This window comes from Diospyros lotus, chromosome 8 (assembly GCF_014633365.1).
Source record: "Diospyros lotus cultivar Yz01 chromosome 8, ASM1463336v1, whole genome shotgun sequence".
Lineage (NCBI taxonomy): Eukaryota > Viridiplantae > Streptophyta > Magnoliopsida > Ericales > Ebenaceae > Diospyros > Diospyros lotus.
The window spans coordinates 34,720,257-34,741,324 of record NC_068345.1 but is presented as its reverse complement, the minus strand read 5'-3'; the positions used below and the strand labels follow the sequence as shown (position 1 = coordinate 34,741,324).

At 37.2% G+C, this 21,068-nt stretch overlaps 1 protein-coding gene across 3 annotated transcripts in view; it reads right to left on the bottom strand.

Moving 5' to 3' along the window:
* LOC127808690 (uncharacterized) overlaps positions 1 to 18,435 on the bottom strand; it is a 55,860-nt gene extending 37,425 nt beyond the window's left edge. For 2 of the 3 annotated variants that reach the window (XR_008024960.1, XM_052347259.1), the window contains exons 1-3: positions 18,182 to 18,434; positions 17,862 to 18,019; positions 6,757 to 6,900 (exon numbers count right to left, since the gene is read on the bottom strand). Coding sequence is in view for 2 of the 3 variants with exons in the window: in XM_052347259.1 (XP_052203219.1) it covers positions 6,757 to 6,900; positions 17,862 to 18,019; positions 18,182 to 18,191 (312 nt within the window). In the remaining variant the exon portion in view is untranslated. Of the gene's footprint in view, positions 1 to 6,756; positions 6,901 to 17,861; positions 18,020 to 18,181 lie in introns of all 3 variants that reach the window. The other variant, XM_052347260.1, reaches the window with a different exon arrangement.
* Between the last annotated feature and the right edge of the window lie 2,633 nt (positions 18,436 to 21,068).

Below are 21,068 nucleotides of genomic sequence, written 5' to 3'. Positions count from 1 at the left end.
AGACCCCGAAAGTACATTCAACATGTCTTCAAGTCGTGGAATAGGGAACCTGTACTTCACAATTATTTTATTGATGGCGCGACTGTCAACACACAGGCGCCAAGTCCCTCCTTTCTTAGGCACCAACAGAACGAGGACTGCACACAGACTCATGCTCTCTCTGATAAACCCCTTCTTCAACAAGTCTTCAATCTGCTCTCTCAAAATTTCATTCTCCTTCAGACTCATTCTGTAGTGAGGCAAATTTGGAAAGCTTGCTCCTGGCATGAGGTCAATCTGGTGCTGGATATCTCGCATAAGAGGAAATTCATTTGGGAGCTCGTCTAAAATCAAAACCTGAAAATCATTTAATATTTTCTGTACTTCAACTGGAATCATGTCTCCTTCCTTCCCAACCACCATAAGCCCTTTTACCACTATTGGGCAGATGCAGTCAGAGTGCCTTGCAAAATTCACAATTTCTTGCTCGCTACTTGTGAGAGTAAGAAAACTTTCTGACCTTTGTTTGTTCGCACTTCCTGTCTATTTGAGAGGAGTCATGGCGATCTTATAGCTGTCCCACATAAATAACACCACATTATCACGTCCCCAGAAAGTAGAGTCAACATCAAACTGCCAAGGGCGACCCAAAAAAATATGGCATGCATCCATGTCAATGACATCACATATCACCTCATCCTTATATCATTTGCCGATGGAGAGCGGTACTTTACACGTCTTAGTAAGCTGAACAGAAGGTCCCCTCTTCACCTAACCAAGGGAATATGGATTGGGATGGTTTTCAGTTGGTATTTGTAACATACTTACTAATTTCTTTGATACAAAGTTTTCACGGCTTCCATTATCCACAATCACTTTGTACATTTTATTCTTAATGGAACAAAGCGAACGGAATATGTTATGTCTCTATCCCTCTTCTTTTGGTGACAAGAGGACTCGCTGCAGCACCAAGTTTAGTCTCTCCAATCCTTCCTCAACTGCAAACTCTACTCCATCATATTCACCTTCATCCGCCACCTCTTCTTCTACCTCTGAAAACTCCTCACGCTCCACCAAGTTAGCTTGTCTTCATTCTAGACAGTTATTGGAATGATGTCTAGATTTTTGACACCTGTAGCAAATATCAACTGAAGGCCTGGCATACGGATTCTCCCTTTGAGGTGAAACTCACCCTGCTCCTCTATTAGCAAATTTGTTGTTGCCTCCTTCTATATTAGCCTTGTTCTAGGAACTAGATGAGCTAGCAGTCGTTTTTCCTTTGTCAATAGCATTGTTTAGTGGTTGTTCAATAGGTGTGGCAGCCCTACGATAGTTGGTCGCCGCTCTCTCAACTCCAATCATCTCAGCCTTTAATGTCATGTTAATGGCTTCCCGTAAAGTCCAAAGATTTTGCAACCCAATTTTATCTTGTAAAGCAATTTTCAGTCCATTAATATACCTGGCTACTTTCTGATTTTCAAATTCGGTCAAATTGTTGCGCTCAGCTAGTTTCATGAACTTGTGGGTGTAGTCTGACACTGATCGGTTGCCCTGTGTGCATCCCAAATACATGCAATATAAAATTTGCTCATAGTCAGCGGGTAAAAACCGATCCATCATAAGCTGTTTCATCTTCCTCCAGGTTCGAACCCTATTCTTTCTATGTCTCTAGTGAGTTTTTTGCAACTGATCCCACCAAACAGCAACTACAGATTTCAAATGAAAAGCTACCATCTTAGCGATTTTCTCCTCTAGGACCTCCATAATCTCCACAAATCGCTCAACTTCCACCATCCAGTCAAGGAACTCTTCAATCCTCAAGTTTCCCGAGAAAGGAGGGATATCCGCCTTAATCCTATAGTCATCACAGGTGCCTCGAGGTTGACGATTGTGGTATTGAGGCGGATCCTCAAAATCCTCTCCGGAATCTGATTCACTGTCTTCAACTGCAGGCCGCCTATTGTTTGCTCGTTGTCTCTCACCATGGGCATTTATATCGCGGTGATTCCTTTGGTTAAGACGCTACGAATTGCCAGTGTTGGCTGGTGGAGGGTTTCCAACGTCGTTTCCTCCACTATTTCCAACAAACTGCAACAGCAATTGGCAAATCTCTGCAAGTTGTGTGGACAAATTGTCGATCCGTTGGTTTTGGGCATTAATTTCGGCCTTCATGGCAGCAATCTCATCACCCATGGTCAATTTGATGGAGAAAGAGAGAAGTCAACGATATGGAGACGGAGAAACCGTGCTCTGATACCACTTGACGTAGCAAGAAGAAAAGATTTCAAGCAAAATCTATAAGAAATCAAAGGGAACTGGATTCCACCAGAAAGTTTAAAGAAATTTCCAGAATTCTATTAGAAAAAAACTGCCTCTAAAAGAAAAGAAAAAGAGTTTCAATACTACCCTAGCAACAAGCAATCATAATAGCAAACCCTAACATGAAAAAGGACTTAAATAGACATAATCTAAAATAGAATTATGCTGTAATTATTGTTCCGTCCCTATGCACTGTTCATCGTTACTGTTCATAGCGCGCACTGTTCATCGTCACTGTTCACCATATTGTTCATCGCTACTATTCCCGGCACTGTTCTACATCATATATGTAGATGATATCATTGTTACGGGAATGATATTATTAAAATCAAAAGCCTTGAAGAAGTACTTGCAAGGGAATTTGAGATTAAGGATCTCAGAAGTCTAAGATACTTCTTGGGCATGGAAGTTGCAAGGTCCAAAGAAGGGATTTTAGTCTCCTAAAAGAAGTATATCCTAGATCTCCTAAATGAGATAGGGATGTTGGGTTGCAAACCAGTAGATACTGCTATGGAATCTATGGCAAAATTAGACAATGGCAAAGAAAGTACTCCAGTTGACAAAGGGAGATATCAAAGATTGGTGGGAAAACTCATTTACTTGTCACATAATAAACCGGATATAGGCTTTTCTGTGAGCATTGTAAGTCAATTCGTGAATGATCCCAAGAAAAGCACTTGGAAGCAGTTTATCGCATCCTAAGGTGCAAGGGATTAATGTTTAGGAAAATGGCAAACCGAGGGATAAAAATCTATGGTGATGGGGTCAATCCTAGATAAAAGATCAATCTCTAGATATTGTTAATTTATATGGGGAAATCTAGTTACTTGGAGCAGCAAGAAACAATTTGTTATCTCTAGAAGCAGTGCCAAGGCTAAGTTTATAGCTATGGCTCAAGGATTTTGTAAAGGAATATGGCTAAGAAGGCTACTTCAAGAATTACAAATACCTATGATAGAGCTGGTACAAGTATTGTGTGATAACCAATCAGCTATTAGTATTGCAAAAAATTTGATTCATCATGACCGGACAAAACATGTGGAGATTGACAATCATTTCATCAAAGAGAAGATAGAAGAAGGGGTATTCCAGTTAAGCTACACTCCTACTAATAGTCAAGTAGCTGGCATTCTCACTAAGGCTCTACCAAAAAGAATATTTGATGAATTAAGCTGCAAACTTGGGCTTAGGCTAAATAACATATTCATCCCAGCTCGAGGGGGAGTGTGAAAATAAGAGATCAGGAGGCCAACAGGCCAAAAATATTGCAAAGATAAGGATCCGAAATTCTAGGGAAGTTAGAGATAGGGGGAAAAGAAGATAATTCAGTTTATATAATTTAGTTTAAATTGTATTCCTAAAATTTAAAGATGGCTAGTTTGTATTTTAAATAACTTAGATATCTTGTAAATAGAGTAGACTTTTATAGGAGGTAGATGTCTTGTACTCATATGTATATATATATCCTATGCACGAATGAAAAGGAAGAGTTTTTTCCTTTCTCCTAAATATTTTCTACCCATCCTTCTCTCTCTCGATAATTATCCTAGAGGACTCGTCGGGTATGACACTAGGGAAGCCTTCACCAGATACTCCCCGACCACTTTAGGTATACTCAAGGAGAAAAGGGTCGGTTCCTTCTCCTATGTAAACCTCGACATCCAATTCAAGTCCTAGTTATGTTACAGCCAGCACTAATAGTCCTAACATCACTCTTGACAACTCACTAGGTAATTCATCTACTGAATCTTTAATACCTGATGTTGAACCTATTGAGCCTATTGAATCCATACCTGAAACTAAAACCTCTATGTGTGATAGGCCTATTGCACCTAAGAAAGGCACTAGAACCTGCACAAAACATCCCTACACTTGTTCCTATCCTATTCCAAATTGTCATCTCAACATAAAGCCTTTCTCACTAGCCTTCATACCATTCATATTCCCAAAACTTTTTCTAAAGCAGAATGAGAATTGGAAGAATGCCGTGGAGGCTAAGATGGTAGGCCTAGAAAAAAAAAAAAATCAAACCTAGGAGCTTGTTCAATTACCTAAAGGGAAACACCCAGTGGGATGTAAGTGGATCTATACCGTAAACTATAAGTCAGATGGGTCCTAGGACAGGTACAAGACAAGGCTGGTGGCTAAGGATTACACACAAGTGTATGTGGTAGATTACCTTGATACATTTGCATCGGTTGCAAACTTGAATATAGTTAGGGTACTTTTATCTTTAGTTGCTAATCTAGGCTGGCCATCACAGCAATATGATGTGAAAAATGCATTCTTGCATGGGGATCTAAAAGATGAGGTTTATATGGATTTACCACCAGGTTTTGGCCTAACCACCAAGGAGAAAGTGGTGTGCAAGTTGAAAAAGACCCTACATGGACTAAAGCAATCCCTAAGAGACTGGTTTAGTCTTTTTACAAAGGTGATGCTTAGTATGAGATACAAGCAAAGCTAAGGGGATCATACCCTATTCATCCATCACTTCGCAACAGGGGGAGTGACAGTGCTATATGTGGATGACATTGTAGTCACCGAGTATGATGAAGAAGGCATGAATAAACTGAGGGAGCATCTAATTAGAGTGTTAAATCATTTGTATTAAATTAGTTGGTTGTCTCGGTTAAAACAGTTTATGTCAAGGCTATATTTGTTATTTCTCATAGCTGTTTGTTTAGTTAGTTATATCCCTAGTGTGCGGTTAGTTAAATCCTTGTAATGTTCGCCCTTATGTTCTATAAATAAGGGGTCGGGGTCGGGTGTTTTCTCACCGGTTTTGGTTGTACTATCTTGGGAAATTCTGAGCGAGAATGTGTTGTGATTGAGGAAAGCTTCTAAGGGCTTTGTAATCTTTTTTTTTTTTTCTTCTCTGTATAACCTGGGTATTGGGTTGTGAGAGAGAAGAAAGTTGTGAGCAGTACATGTAATCGATTCAGAGGTTCTTGATGGTGGAGAAAAGGCATCTAAGCAGTCTAGATGTAGGTTTCCTTAACGGAAACTGAACTAGGATAAATTGTGAGTCTTTGTGTGTGAGAATGTTTTGTTAATTTCCAGTTTTCTTATTCTGTTCTTTAAGGCAGTTCATGTGTGAGTATTTTCTGATAGTCTTGAGAGTATTTGAGTAAGATAGGAGATTAGGTCAACATAGAGAATTTGAAATTAAAGAATTGGGGAGATTGAAATACATTTTGGGCATAGAAGTGGCACACTCAAAGGAAAGAATCTTTATCTCTCAGCAAAAATACATAGTGGACCTACTTATTGAAACAGGAATGCTGGTTAGTAAGGCAGTCGACACTTCAATTGAACCTAACCATAGGTTAGGGGAAGTTTCGGAAGATAGTATGGTTGATAAGGGATCCTATCAAAGGTTAGTTGGGAGGCTTATTTATCTAGCTCATACTCAACCAGACATTGTCTATATAGTAAGTGTGGTCAGCCAATTCATGCACAACCCAAAAGAGACTCACCTAAAGGCAGTGAATAGGATTTTACACTACTTGAAAGGAACCCTCGGGAGAGGAATTCTATTTAAGAAGGGAGAAATTATATCACTTGAGGCTTACACAGATGCTGATTATGCTGGGTCTATGGTAGAAAGGAGATCTATATCTAGTTACTACACTTTTCTAGAGGGTAATCTTATGACATGGAGAAGCAAAAAGCAAAATGTAGTGGCTCGGTCAAGTGTTGAAACTGAATTTAGGTCCATGGCTCTAGGATGTGTGAGTTATTATGGCTGAAAATATTGTCGGACGACCTTAGAATCAAGTGGACAGCTCCTATGAGACTCTACTATGATAATAAATCAGCAATAAGCATTACTTACAACCCAGTCTAACATGACCAAACAAAGTATGTTGAAGTGGATAGGCATTTCATTAAAGAGAAATTAGAGAGTGGCCTAATTTGTACCCCATATATATCCTTAAGTGACCAATTGACAGATGTGTTAACTAAAGGATTACCTGCAGCTGTATGTCATAGGTTGATCAGCAAAATTGGAATGTATGACATTCACTCAATCTTGAAGGGAAGTGTCAACGGTGAGAGATTGATTTGTCCTCATTCTCAAGCAAGATCAAATCACTTGATTGGTTTTCTTTCTAAATGTATTGTGTATCTTCTAGAAGATAGATTGCTGTAATTTCTTTCTATATTTTGTTGTATACTGAATTGTATAGGTTTCCAAATCTGAATTTGGAAACTTTCCTATTCTGTTTTTAGAAACTTTCTAGTTTGGTAGGCAACCTTATACATAAATTCAGCTATCCCTTCAAAGGGAAATAAGATTGAATACCCTTTCACGTCATTCTAGACAAAATATTTATTATTCCATATAAAAACAGCAGTTAATGGTGTTTGCAGCAACAAAAATGACTGGTTCATTAATCAAAGACTTGCAGAACTATATGTTCATCATTGCAAGTTTATCCACAGCAGATATACCAGAGGCTGAGATGCTTGCATCTTGTGATATTCCTCCTGAAAATTGCACTTCCCTTTCCTTGAAGTGATTACATTACCATACAACTCTCTGTCCTGGAGTAGCTTTGCAGCTTTAATCTTGATTCTCCTAGATGAATTGTTCGACTGCAACAGAATGGATTAGAAGGGGAAAAAAAAATCCTACTTCAACCAGCTAAGGTAATACCAAGTTAATGTAGGTATAGAAAATTTAAGAAAGCTGCCATAGCGGTGCCAAACCAAAGGATTCAATTTCATTGACAAATGTCGGTATAAGAAACACACTATTTGCTGTAAGATCATTGCTTGCTTGTATTTAGAGGCAAAACACACCACAATTCCTGAAGTAAATTTAAACACACATAAATCTGTAGGATTTCTTGAGAAACAAAGGAAAGATTGTCTATGGCAAACCATATTTCCTGTTGTTATAGCATGATTAAGGCATGAAAATTAAACTAGGGAGTATTTTATGCTATTGCAAAATCCCTTTAAAGCTAAAAAGGAAGCTTTGTCATACGGCCACAAGACCAGCTTTGTCATATAGCAAAGAATACTGGGAAGTAAAGCACCAATATGTGTAAAATATGAGCATAATTAATATGTGAATGTTACAATGGATACACAGCCATACAAGAAATAACAAAATTAAAAACAAGGTTATATGTGATAAGGTTTAAGTGGCTCCTAGAATAAGATGTGCAAGCAATGATGAAAATGACTTAGTCGTGAAAAAAAAGACCAATAAATTGTCCTAAGACTGGATGGGATGAAAGAAATTCATAGTAAAAGAGGAAGAAAAAGGCCCAAAAATTTAGCAAAAACTCTTAGGCATGACATAAATACATAAGATATGGTCATAAATAGAGACGATTGGCAAGCTACAATTCATGTAGTCAACCCCATCTTGTAAGATTATGGCTTCGTATGTTGTTATTGTTGCTCTCTCTTTTTTAGTTTAGCAATCCTATGGTAAAAGCTGTAACTATCAAGAACTTGAAATTATGCATCAAGGCTTGCTATGCAAACCAAATACTAAAAGAACAGATCAAATAAATCTTTTTTTCTCTTCTTCAAATAAGTAGGCATTACATTAATCAAAAGTACCAAAAGAGGTGAACCATGTAAAAACATAGAGCATACTTGCAAGTAAACTTCATCCACAAAAAATAAATAAATAAATAAACTAGGTGGGAAATTCTTAGTGCACAAAATCAAGGAAACAACAATGATTCCCTTAACACTATGAATGTGCCCTTTTGTACTCTTGAAAGTTACAATTACTCCCCCTCCAAAATCCAAATAAATCATATAATACAAAAAGGAGTGGTCATGTAACAAACTAAAGAAGGCAAACATGAAAATCAACCAACTTCCCAATCCTAAAGATTACATCTAAATTTGGGATGTTGAAATATTTGCCCAAGGATTAGTCACAGGAGAGCAAGGACGATCAGAAGGTAATAGATTAAATCTTCTAGAATTCTGTTAGTTAGGGATATATTTGTAACTACAAGCAGTTAAATGGAGTCCTTGTAAATCCCGCCCTCTATAGTCTATAAATAGAAGGGTTCGGGAGTCTTATCTCTCTCATTTTGTTTTGCGATCTATCTTGAGGAAAGAGAATGTACTGGGTATGTGCATGAGAGTAAAGGGTATTACTTTGTAATCTCCGGGTAGTACAACTTAGTAATAGGGCTGGGAGAGAAATCAGTGCATGTAATCTTTGTTTTCCGGTTTTAAGATAGTGAAGAGAAAAGTCATATCAGTCTGGATGTAAGTTCTCCTTCTAGGAGTCCCAAACCAAGATAAATCCTTTGTCTTGTGTGTGTGTGCTTTGATTCTGTGTTAATTTCTTGTATTCTTATTTTTGTTCTAACTGTGAGAGAGATTGTATTTGTCTTGAGGGAGAATTGAGGGTGTGTTAGTGAGAATTATTACAACATGGGAGACCCGCCATCATAAGAGAGAAAGACTATCCCTCACTAAACCAAATTGTTCCTAACAATGTCCAAAAGGTCATAGAAAGCCTCACATAAAACCTATACACACACCAATATCTAGGGGTCTAACCAAATACATCTGGTCTCCCAAATGGCTCACTAGCCAACAACAACAACCTATCTAGCCCTAGCCTTTTACGTGCACCGACACCCCTGGCCTTATCGGATTGAATGGACAGTAGATAGAACTTTATGATGTAGAGGTTCCTCAGAAGAGGCAACTACAGAGTATACTAGTGCCACTACTCTGTTCATGGTTTATTCATTTTTGCAGAGAGACAAAGTAAAGAACCAGAGAGAGAACTTAGAAAGCCATGGATGGATGAGAAGATTGGTAAAGATTTTATATATGGGGATTTCGTGCTTACAATGGAGGAGAGGCTCTCCTTATATAGAGGGAGGAGGAGCATTCTTACAATGAGCATCAGATGCTCCTGGACAAAGCATAAAGTAAAGCGTACAATGTCACATGCCACCTTTGACTAAAGGGGCAAGTGAAGACAAAATAGGAAAAAGACGACCTAACAAGTTCACGTGTTACATTTGACAAATGGGGCATGTGAGGACAAAACACAATAATACATAGGGGACATGGTCACATGCTGCTTTTGACAAAAGGGCATGCAAGGACAAAATTTATTAAAACACTCTAATAATATAGATAGGGTGACATCATGCATGACATCACTTGAGTTTTGGGCTTGACAACTAGGCTAATATGCTTGAAATGGACTTGGGCCTGATTATGGAGTGCCGAGATTGCATTATGGACTTGATTCATCTGAATCATATGTGTCGGATAGCATACCCATTCTTTTCCACCATGGATCTTCATCTTCTTGGGTCGGACTGTTGCTTTGGGCTTTGTTGCTGGATAACTGAGCTGGGTTTGTTGTTGTGAGATCTGTGAGATAGTCAGACTGGGCTTGTTGGATTTGTTGTTGGTACTCAGTTGGGAATTGTTCCCAAGGGACATCTTGCGAGTAGGAATACCAACCTGTATGAAGGTTGAATGGAAAGAAAGCATACTCTTGGAATGTGGAGGTGTATCTGGTCGAAGCTGCAGATGGAGTATCTGTTGTGAACCACTTGGTTATGGTAAAGAGGAGAATGATGTACCATTTATGTGGGGTACTATGGAGGCTGTCATTCCTGAGAGAGAACATTTCCAGAGCAGGAATGTTGTGTAGAATCTCACACAAAATTCCTCTCCAAATGTTCCTCTCTACTATGGAAAAATGAAGAATTCTTCATCAAGTTGCCCTTCAAAAAGAACGAAGATGTCAATCCTACCAAGGCCACCCACTTAGGAATGACTCCATAACACCACCAATTTGCTGTTCAAGAGCCAGCTAGCCTAACTCAAAGCAGAAGGTCCTATTGAAGACACCTCTTCAGTGTGCCAAGCATTCTATGTTAACAAAAGAGCAGGACAGACTCAATGCAAGCTCCGATTGGTAATTAACTACCAACCCCTAAATCACTTTCTTGCAGACAATAAGTTTCCATTGCCAACCCGCATCAATCTCTTTGCCCAACTAGCCAGTGCAAAAGTCTTTTCGAAATTTAACCTCAAAGCAAGATTTTGGCAATTAGGAATCCACTTGAGGAAAGATTTAAAATTGCATTTTGCATCCCCAACTCTCATTACCAATGGACAGTGATGCCCTTTGGTCTCAAGACAGCCCTCTCTCTGTTTCAAAAAGCCATGACCCAAATTTTTGAACCAATCCTCTCCAAAGCCCTCATCTACATAGATAACATCCTCTTATTCTCATCCAACATGAATGACCATCTTGAGCTCCTTGCTCAATTCCACTCTCTCTTCAAGAAATATGGAATTATGCTCTTTTCAAAGAAAATGACTCGGAGTTGACACCGTTGACTTCCTTGGCCTCACCATTTGTAAAGGACAAATTTCTCTCCAATCGCACGTTGCCAATGAACTTCTCCAGTTCCTTGAAGAGAACCTTACCCGCACCAGGTCCAACAGTTTCTAGGCATAGTCAACTACCTTGTTGACTTTGTCCCTCGCCTTACATTTATCATCAAACCCCTTCTAGCCATGCTCAAGAAAGATCCCCCACCTTGGTCCAGCCTCCACACCAAAGCCATCCAAGACTTAAAGCAAATTGTTCCACACCTTCCACCTTTTCATATTCCCTCTGATGGAACCAGGATACTCCAAACAAACACTAGTGACCATTACTGGTTTGTCGTCCTCCTTGAAGAGAAAGATGGAAAAACCCAAGTCGCATACAAGAGTGGTGCATTCAAAGACAATGAACTACATTACCACTCCACCTTCAAAGAAATCCTAGCAATTAAGCGTGGCATCCAAAAGTTCCAGATACATCTCATCAACCACCACTTTCAAATCCAAATGGATATGTCAACCTTCCCAAAAATACTTCAGTTCAAGCAGAAAGACCTCCCTTCCATCCTTCTCCTAAGATGGCAAGAATGGTTCTCTAACTACTCTTTTGATGTCAAACATATCCTAGGGAAGAAAAATTTGCTCACAAATTTCCTATCCATTCTACTTTCCCCAATCTTACCTACCCTACCTCTTCCTATACCCACCATTGCCACGGTCAATCCAGCTCCAACACAGCCTCCAGAATGGCCTAATGTATTCAACTCTCCCACAGAAATCCAAAAGCTTATGGTACACTACCAAACTCAGACCATCTGATACTATGGTTCACAACACCTTGGTGGACTAGGTATCCATCCAGAATATCCATTTTACACCATGTTTTCATGGCTCCCACACATGCCATTCCCCCAAGAGTTACTATGGTTCTTATGGTACTTACTGGACAGATACACTATAGGCATCCAGTTTCATGTTTAGACAAGGTAGCAATGGCTCAAACCATCTCGCCTACCCCCTTATGCCATCCACTTCCTAGAATGGTTCCACCCGATCTCATATTGGAAACATTATTTCAATAGCATCTCTCCCAGGAATGACAGCCTCTGCACTACCCCACAAAAATGGTACATTATTCTCCTCTTTACCAAAACCAAGTGATTCGCAATAGATACTCCATCAACAGCTTCAACCAAATACACCTCCACATTCCAAGAGTATGCATTCTTCCCATTCAACCTTCATACAGGTTGGTCTTCCTACCCGCAAGAGCTCAAAGAATTCCAAAGGCAAGTCTCTGTCATTAACCAGGTCATACCTCCACAGATATAGCCCAAGATTGAAGAAGACGTCCCTTGGGAACAATTCCCAATTGAGTACCAACAATAAATCTAGCAAGCCCAGTTCGATTATCTCAAAGACCTCACAACAGCAAACCCAGCTCAGCCATCCAACAACAAAGCCCAAAGCAACAGTCCGGCCTAAGAAGATGAAGACCCATGGTGGAAAAGAATAGGTATGCCATCCGACTCATATGATTCAGACGAACCAGGCCTAGAATGCAATCTCGACGCTCCATTATCAAGCCCAAGTCCATTTCGAGCATATCAACCCAGCTGCCAAGCCCAAAGCTCAAGTGATGTCATGCATGATGTCAACCTATCTATATTATTAGAATGTTTTAATAAATTTTGTCCTCGCATACCCTTTTGTCAAAAGCAGCATGTGACCACGTCTCTTATGTATTATTGTGTTTTGTCCTCACATACCCTATTTGTCAAATGTAACATGTGAACTTGTCATGTCGTCTTTTTCCTGTTTTGTCCTCACTTCCCCTTTAGTCAAAGGTGGCATGTGATAATGTACGCTTTACTTTATGCTTTGTCTAGGAGCATCTGATGCTCATTGTAAGAGTGCTCATCCTCCCTCTATATAAGGAGAGCCTCTCCTCCATAGGTTAGGGGTGGCGGTGCATGTAAAAGGCCAGGGCTAGATAGGTCGTTGTTGTTGGCCAGAGAGCCATTTGGGAGACCTTGTGCCCAGGCATACCTCGTGCATCATTTATCTGGTCTATTTGGTACGTAACTCCCTCAAAAGGCTAACCCTATTAGGGGTTCTAACCACCCTCCACCCCCCATGCTCGGTTCCACCCTACAAAAAAAAAGAACAAAGAATAAAAGAGAAGGAAAATGTGATATTTATTCCTATAATGGCAAAATACACATTTTAACCCCCGTACTTGCACCTTTTTTTTCATTTGGATACTCAAAATTTTTGTTGTTTTAATTACACCCATGAACTATGCAATTTCAAGTCAATTGCACCCCTAAACTTTTTGTTGTTTTAATTACACCCCTAAACTATACTTAATTCATTGTTCTCAACAAATTTGCCGAAGTGTGCAATTAACTCCAAATTGCATAGTTCAAGTGTATAATTGAAACAACAAAAAATTCAATTGTCTAAATGAAAAAAACATGCAAGTACAAAGGCTAAAATATGCATTTGGCCTTCCCATAATTCTCTACAAGAGGCCATCCATCTACATAATCCCGCATGACCACTTAATTGAAAGGGCTATATTTAGAAGCCAGCATTCTAATACCTAGACCATGCCTACAAAGAGGTAACCAAACCTGAGGATACTTAAAATTAGTTCCTCAAACTACCCAAATGAAATCTCATTGTAACTTATTCGACCTCTTAACTAGCAAAGCTAGCCACTGCAACCAAAAAAAGATGAGGGTGAGATACACATGCAAAGGTAAGAAAAGGTACTTCTAATTAAGGTAAATCTACTAACCTAAAGGATGACTTAAAGTAGGTAGCAAGAAGAACGACGACAACCTGTATTGTTTATTGCTAAAGCCCATCCTTCCCAAAACATGGATAACAAAATTCCATTATACATTCTCAAGATTGTTTTAGTATGTAGTTTGCATGTAAGTCCCCAAGGTACATTCTTAGGTTTCTTTCAATATGCAATTTGCATGTGTCCACCGCATTAGCCCTCCGCCTCATATGCAGGCACCGGCATGGGACTATATGTTGAATATGCTATCTTTTACAAATACACACAACCAATTTTCAGCATATAAAGAGTTTCCTACTCTCCTAAATGCAGCAACAAATATTTTGATACACAACCTATGGATGTCAGTGCAAGAGTAATGGATGTAGCATCATTTAGGTAGATCATCAGGCTTTTCTAGAAACTTAGCATGGAGATGACATTAATTATGTTATATCTAGGGTTGCTGGAACTAATTTCTTGGATAGAAATTCTACCACACTTACTCTCACACACTAACGGATTTGATCTAAGAAACAGATTTAATAGAATCAACAGAAAATAAAATAGAAAACAGAATTAAACCAAACAAGAAACACAAACCACACATCCACAAGAACATCAAGATTATCCTGGTTCATGCCATGTGAATGGCACTACATCTAGCCTCTAAGATCCTCCCGAGAGCAGTCTTTATTTTCATAAATCAATCAGTACAGTAGCGGCCCTTCTCTCCCTTCTATTCCCGAGCGCCCCAATTGTTTTCCCCCAAGATTACAAAGCTAACAGCCCTAGCTTTTCTCTCAGAAACAATCATCACTCGTTACAAATAGAAAAATGAGAACTCTCTCTCCATTTGCTACCCCTTGCCCTCTATTTCTAATAGTGGGTGGATATCCCAATGAATATTATTAGATATTTACAGTTTAACCCCCAAACTATAACTAATTACAGTTTGGGTTATAACTTCTATCTAAAATCTTCAAAAGGAACTCTAGCGAATTGCCATCATTCACTGCTACTGCCATCATCTTCTTCTTATACCATATACTCGAGACAACCTTTAACAAATTATATGCTCAAACTCTCTTCTTATCAAGGTAGTGCAAAGTTACGGTTAGATCACCCCTTAACTACTCACAAGCACTGTCTATGTGAAGCCTATAAGCATTCCTTTAGATGCTAGAGCCTTATCCCTACAATAGTCTTCAAATCTTCCATCACCCCTAGCCCCTCTTTCCATGAGCAAACTTTCCCAATAAAACTAAGATCTCTAACTCTTGGCTACCATACCAAGATCCCTTAAAAAACCAAAATTGAGAACGATTGATTTGATGCCTATTTCATGTGTTTATATTCTCCTCCAAACAGGTTGATAGTTAAAGGAATTCTCCGAATTCTTGTATATTCAGCACATATTTATAGTCATATTTAAGGTGAGTCTTGAAACCTTCATAAGGAAACTATCAATCTATCTTCTAAGGAAACTAGCTATTACATAAACATAAACAATTAGGAAACTAACTAATTAGGTAGCTAATTTATACAGAAACAGCTAACTGTACATTCTATATCTACATTAGGAAACATAATTTTCTGCATTCCTTGTTGAGCCAATTTGCCAAGTAATTCTTCTAGTTCCTTTATTCCAACAATAGTGCCCTCACAAAGAAATACTGATCTAGTCCAATACGATACACATTGAGGTGTAATTGGATAAGTTATCTAGAATACCTATTTAGAATCATGCAACCTTAATGAAGCGTTACACAAGATTCCTTCAAGGTTAGACTGTCTGATTCTTAAGTTAGAAAACATCACAATGTAATGGAAGGTGTAAAGCAAGCACGTGCACATGAGAATGAGAGAGAGAGAGATTCAGTGGGAAGAATGAGAGTGCAATCTCGTTCCAAGGAATTTTCGCCTTCTATATTATAACTATAGCTTGAGTACAGCTTAGTCTTGTCATTATTGTCGTGTTTCATCAATTAAATCCATGATTTCTCATGGAGTATCATGCGCTGGAGTTCTACCGAGATGATCAGTGAGCTTGACAGGCTATTGAGGGCCTCACATGCCTCCCTACAATTTGCCTTACAAAGCTATATAGCATGTGGTAAATAAGTTACGTGGCATGACATGATCTATTCCACATGTCTCCTCCCATCCAAACACCCACACCAAACAAACTATTGGATTCCCCCCCCCCCCCCCCTCCTCGAGCTCAACATCCACATTCTCTCACTTTTAAGGGAACAATCGGTGTCCTTTACCTCCATTGAATTCAAGCTATCTACACAACAAAGCTAGAACTAGAATGAGCATGGAAGGGCAAAATAAAGTTGAGTAGCACAAATCATTAGAGTCCCAACGAGAATGGATCAAATGGGAAGAAAATTAATGAGGAACATAAAAAAGTAGGGGCATGCAAGACATACCACTTGGAGTCACCATCGTTGGGAAAACTAAACATTGAAGGAGCACATTGTAAAAGAAATGCCACTGAGATTTGAGTAGGCACTCTCGTCAAATCACATGAACACACATGAGCCTGTAAGTAGAAAGAAGGTTCTACTTAAATAGAACCAAAAAGATGGTCATACTTAAATAGAGCCTCGGCGCCCAAGCCAATGACCACGCCTACACAATTTTCCATAAGGTGCAACAAATATCAAATCTAATGGTTGATACGATGATGCATACCTTCCACCATTTCTCCTTTGAAATAGATAACAAGACTAAAATTAATTGTGTCTGGGCAACTTAACTTCCCACACCTAACGGACTCCGAACATGCAAACTAGAGGACCATCTAATGCAAGTGTTTGGACAAAAGTCGGCAAGTGGTATGGTAGACCCACTAACCTAACATGCAATTAGACATGGTAGACCATGCCACATCACGTAGATCATTCTCACATGCTAAATAACCGTGCAAGGCAAACCATAATGAGACATGGGCGAGAGTAAGGCCCTCAACAATCTTCCATGTTCATTGAACATCTTGGCAGAACCCTAGTGTGCACGATACTCCACAAGAAATCATGGATTTAATTGATGAAGCACAACAATAATGGCAAGACTAAAGGCCTAATTTCCTTGAAAATGGGATCCTCCCTCCTCTTTCCCTCTTGCTTCACGTCTTTCATTATCCTCCAACATCTATTGACTCAAGCATCAAATAGTCCATCCTGAGGACTCTAGGGCAACGCTTCATTGTGGTTGCAAGATTTAAAATGAGTATTCCAACTAACATTATACCTTGATGTGTCTCCCACTAGACTAAGTCACTATTTCTTGAGAGTTCTCATAAGGGTACCATCACTGGCATTAGCAACAAGATTGAAAATGCATCTAATCCCTTAATAAGCATTAAACACGTAATTACACAAAGAGATTTATTTTTGTTTCATTACCAAATGGACCAAGACATAAATACATAGAAGTCTAGAATTCATGTAGTCAACCCCACATAATGGGATAAATGCTGGATATGTTGTTGTTATTTATTACCAAATGGACCGAACATAAGTCCTGATACTTCTTGTGTTCAACTAATTTTTATGCAACGGCTTCAGTTACATTAGTTCTAGTTTTCCATTCATTTCTATCTATAGCCCTATCTTTTCTAAAAGGCCCATATAGTTAATTCAAACCTAAATATTCCCCACCAAGTTTTTCTTCGTTTTCGTCCATCTCTTTTAATAAATACTTGTTCCATTACATCCACTCTCCTCGCAAGAGCCTATATATTAGTCTTCTTTTCACATAATCAAACCATGTTATCTGCGTCCCATGCATCTTATCTTCAATAGGAGCCACGATAACCTTATGACAAACAAACTCATTCTTAATTTTGATCGTTTATTGTATGATCGTACTTCCATCTTAGGATTCGCACATTGGTTACGCTCACATTTTGCATGTGTTGGTGTGCTACTACCCATTATTCTATGCCATACAACAATGTTGGTCTTATCTCTTATAGCAATCTTATACATTATTCTTTTAGTCTTAATAGAATCTTTCTATCACATAAAATGCCAGATGCGCTTTTCCATTTTGACCATCTTGCCTCAATTCTATATTTTTACTAAACTTACATCCGATACATTTAGTTTTTTCCAACCTTGAGTTAATAACGATGTGCACAACATTCACTTCAAATGTTCAGCTATATAGCAAATAGATGACTAAATATTACACAGCAGACAGTTCTGTAACCATTAATTTGACTCGGCAGAAGTCATGATGCATCTTGTTTAATTTAGCTTATTTTTATTCATTTCAGAGACTCTAACAAGTCATCTATACCTTATTAGTGAAGAGCAACAACTATTCATATGGCTTTCACTTCTAATTCTCAAAATTTTAAAAGGGACCGTCACTACCAAAGCGAGCGGATCAGTAATTTTACCAGGTTGGGCTTGGAAACAGAATTTGAAGCGTTGGCAGTAGAAGACGAAGGTGCAGTGTTCGAAGCAGCGGACGAGGAGTTCCGAGCAGATCCTGGAATGGGACCCCTGATAGGGAAGTACCTGTTCTTATCCGCATCGAAATACAATCCCGGAAGATCTGCACCACACCACCAAACCCATTAACGCGACATACACACAGAATAAATATCAATTCCCTCTATCGTTATTATAGAGCATGTATAACTGTTTATGAATATATCGGTGTCGCTAGCATTATTAACGGTAACGTAACGATAAACCAGATAGGATTAGAAAGAACCTTGTGGCATGTCTGATTCGGAGAGCAGTGGACGATATACGATGCGATAACTTGGAGAAGGGGAGACTGAACGGAGAAGGGCAGGGAATCGATTGGACAACAGAGAGAACAGACACTGCTGCTATCATTACTTAATTATTGACGGAAAACGTAGAGCATCCCAGAAGAAGATGTGGCGGTGGCGGTAGCGGTGGCGGTGGCTCCCATTTTTTTATTATCAGACATCTTTCAATGTCCTCGGAAGAGGCACCAAATTAAAGCCCTACACGCGGGAGAGCCGACTTCCCGAGAGTATTTTTAATTTTTTATTTTAATTTTATAATTAAACATATTTTAATATTTGTATTTTAAAAACCAATAATATTCCATTTTTTAAAAAAATAAAATATATTTTGTAAATTTTTTCCAATTTATAGAACCAAATTGAAATAAAAATAATTTTTATATTTTAAATTAAAATGTTGATAAACTTTTTGAGTTAAAAAATTATATTTATAACCAAAAAGAAATTCACCTAGAATATTCCTAAAAATTAGTTTTTTAAATTTTGAATAATGAAAAAATAATATCATGTTCTCTTTATTATTTTTAATTTTTAATTTTTTAAAACAGTGAAAATTTGTTTTTTAAATATTTTTAACAATACATTTTCAAAAATAATGAAAATTATTATAAAAAAATTCAAAATAACAAAAAATTATTTTAGTTGTTTTCATTCCAAACACCCTCAAATTTCCAAATGCGAAAAATAACAAATACGGATCTTCTCTTCTTTTTTCAACATATAGGTTTAAAACTTATATTATCTTCTATATTTGTTATTTCATCTATTTTATTCAAGACTCGCCCATTGATTGTGCCTGCCACTATTGTCGATCGCCTATATCTCTCATAGTTGATGTAGTTTGCTCCCCTTGCAATGCGACCAGCAACTCAAATCCATCGCCTCCAACAATCGTATGATCGTCGTCGTTCACATCCAACCACCACCATTCGAATTACAATCTCGCTTATCCATCACTTAGTCATTTCTTCTTCCTCTTTATCATTCACCTACGTCGTCCATCTCTGCTTCTCATCTAGGTCAACCATCAACAACCCACCTTGCTTCGATTGCCTTTTCGACCACTAATTGCAAAAGTTAATTTATTTTTTGTTTGTATTTTACTTTTATAACAGGAAAAAAAAATTACAAGATTCACCAACTTCAAAATGTATATATATTACTTAATAATATATTAGTATTAAACTGTTTCAATTTACTAAATAATAAAATTAATTGAATAAAATATCATAAAATAATTTTTTTAAAAATTTCAAAATACACGTGTTTTTCAGTTTTATATTTTGAGAAACAGTTTTTTAGAATGACAAAAAAATGTATTTTTAGCAATCTCAAAATAGACACTTAAACACACAAAACTATAAACGAATTCAAAATTCAAAACTGAAAATTGAAATACAAATAGAACAATCCCTAAATGCAATTTATATAACAAAACTGCAAATTAAAAAAAATTCACAAATAATTTTCATTTGATTTTTTAACACAATTTATATAACAAAAATTAAAACATCTCTCTTTTTTAAATATATTTATATATTTCCAACATTTAAATGCATTTTCAAAATTTTTATAAAAATAAAAACTAGGGACTTTGTAAAAAATAAAAGACTTAAAATTAAAAATAATTTTTCACAACTAAGCAGCCCCTTAAAATTTTAAGAGGGCATTTTGATTTTTTATTTTCTCAATAAAAAAAATTCGTATATCAAGTATAAGCTCTTTAAAAAGGAAAATTATAATTAATTTTTAAAATAAGTGGAAGGTTTGGCAAGACGTCACACAAAACTATTGTATTTTTAGAATTATGACCTCTTTTATTGTTATAATTAAAAATAAAATAACTAATTTCTTTATTTTTTAAAATAATTTTGTTTTGTTTCTTTTATTCCCTCTCCACTGTGAAATAAATAATATTAATTTGACAATAACCAACTACACTACTATTTGAATTTGAATGGCAATTGTTAGTTCTAAATTTTTCTTTGCTACCAGAACAAATGACTTTGATCTATGTATTATTTTTCGACTAAATATATATATTTTATCTCTATATTTTAATATTTTTTTATTTTATATAATCACATAAGCTCGTAATTGTTTTGATTACACAATTTGAATCATATATTTTCGAATCAATCATACACCTCAAATAGAAAGTCCAACACCATCGCATTAAAATACCCAAATTACTCTTTACACGTGCAAATCAACCACCATCTATGCTACAAATTATTCATTCAATGACCGACAACGAGGCAAGAAGATGCAAAGGCCATCATTGGTAACGGTAGAAAATGGAAGACAAAGCATTGGCGATGGCAAAAGGTGCATCGTCAATTGTGGAAAGCGAAAGACAATGAGGCAAAAGGTAATTTGATCATTTTAGTACGTGCGTATTGTATTTTAACTTAAAAATTTATAATTTAAGGTGTAATTGAAATAATTAAAAATTTAGAAAATCATACGTAAAAAAGTTGAAACAAAAATATATATATAACAATTATTTTTACGTATTTAATTGGAAGATGAGCATTGAGCATAAGGCTCGTGGACTTGATCCATATGAAACTTTTATTATATATGTTTCTTTTTACATGATAGCCATATTCATTATTCACACATTATTATTTATGGAATCAATTATTGATTCTTGTGTTTATAATTAATATTGTCTGTTGCTATGCTAGTTTAGTAAAAGTTTTTTTTTTTTCTAATTGTTGTCAACTGAGTTGTGATTTGACATATTTTCAAGCTAAACCATATTTATCATATGTTCAAAAATTGGAACTAAAATTTGAAATTGTCTATGGAAAAGAAAAC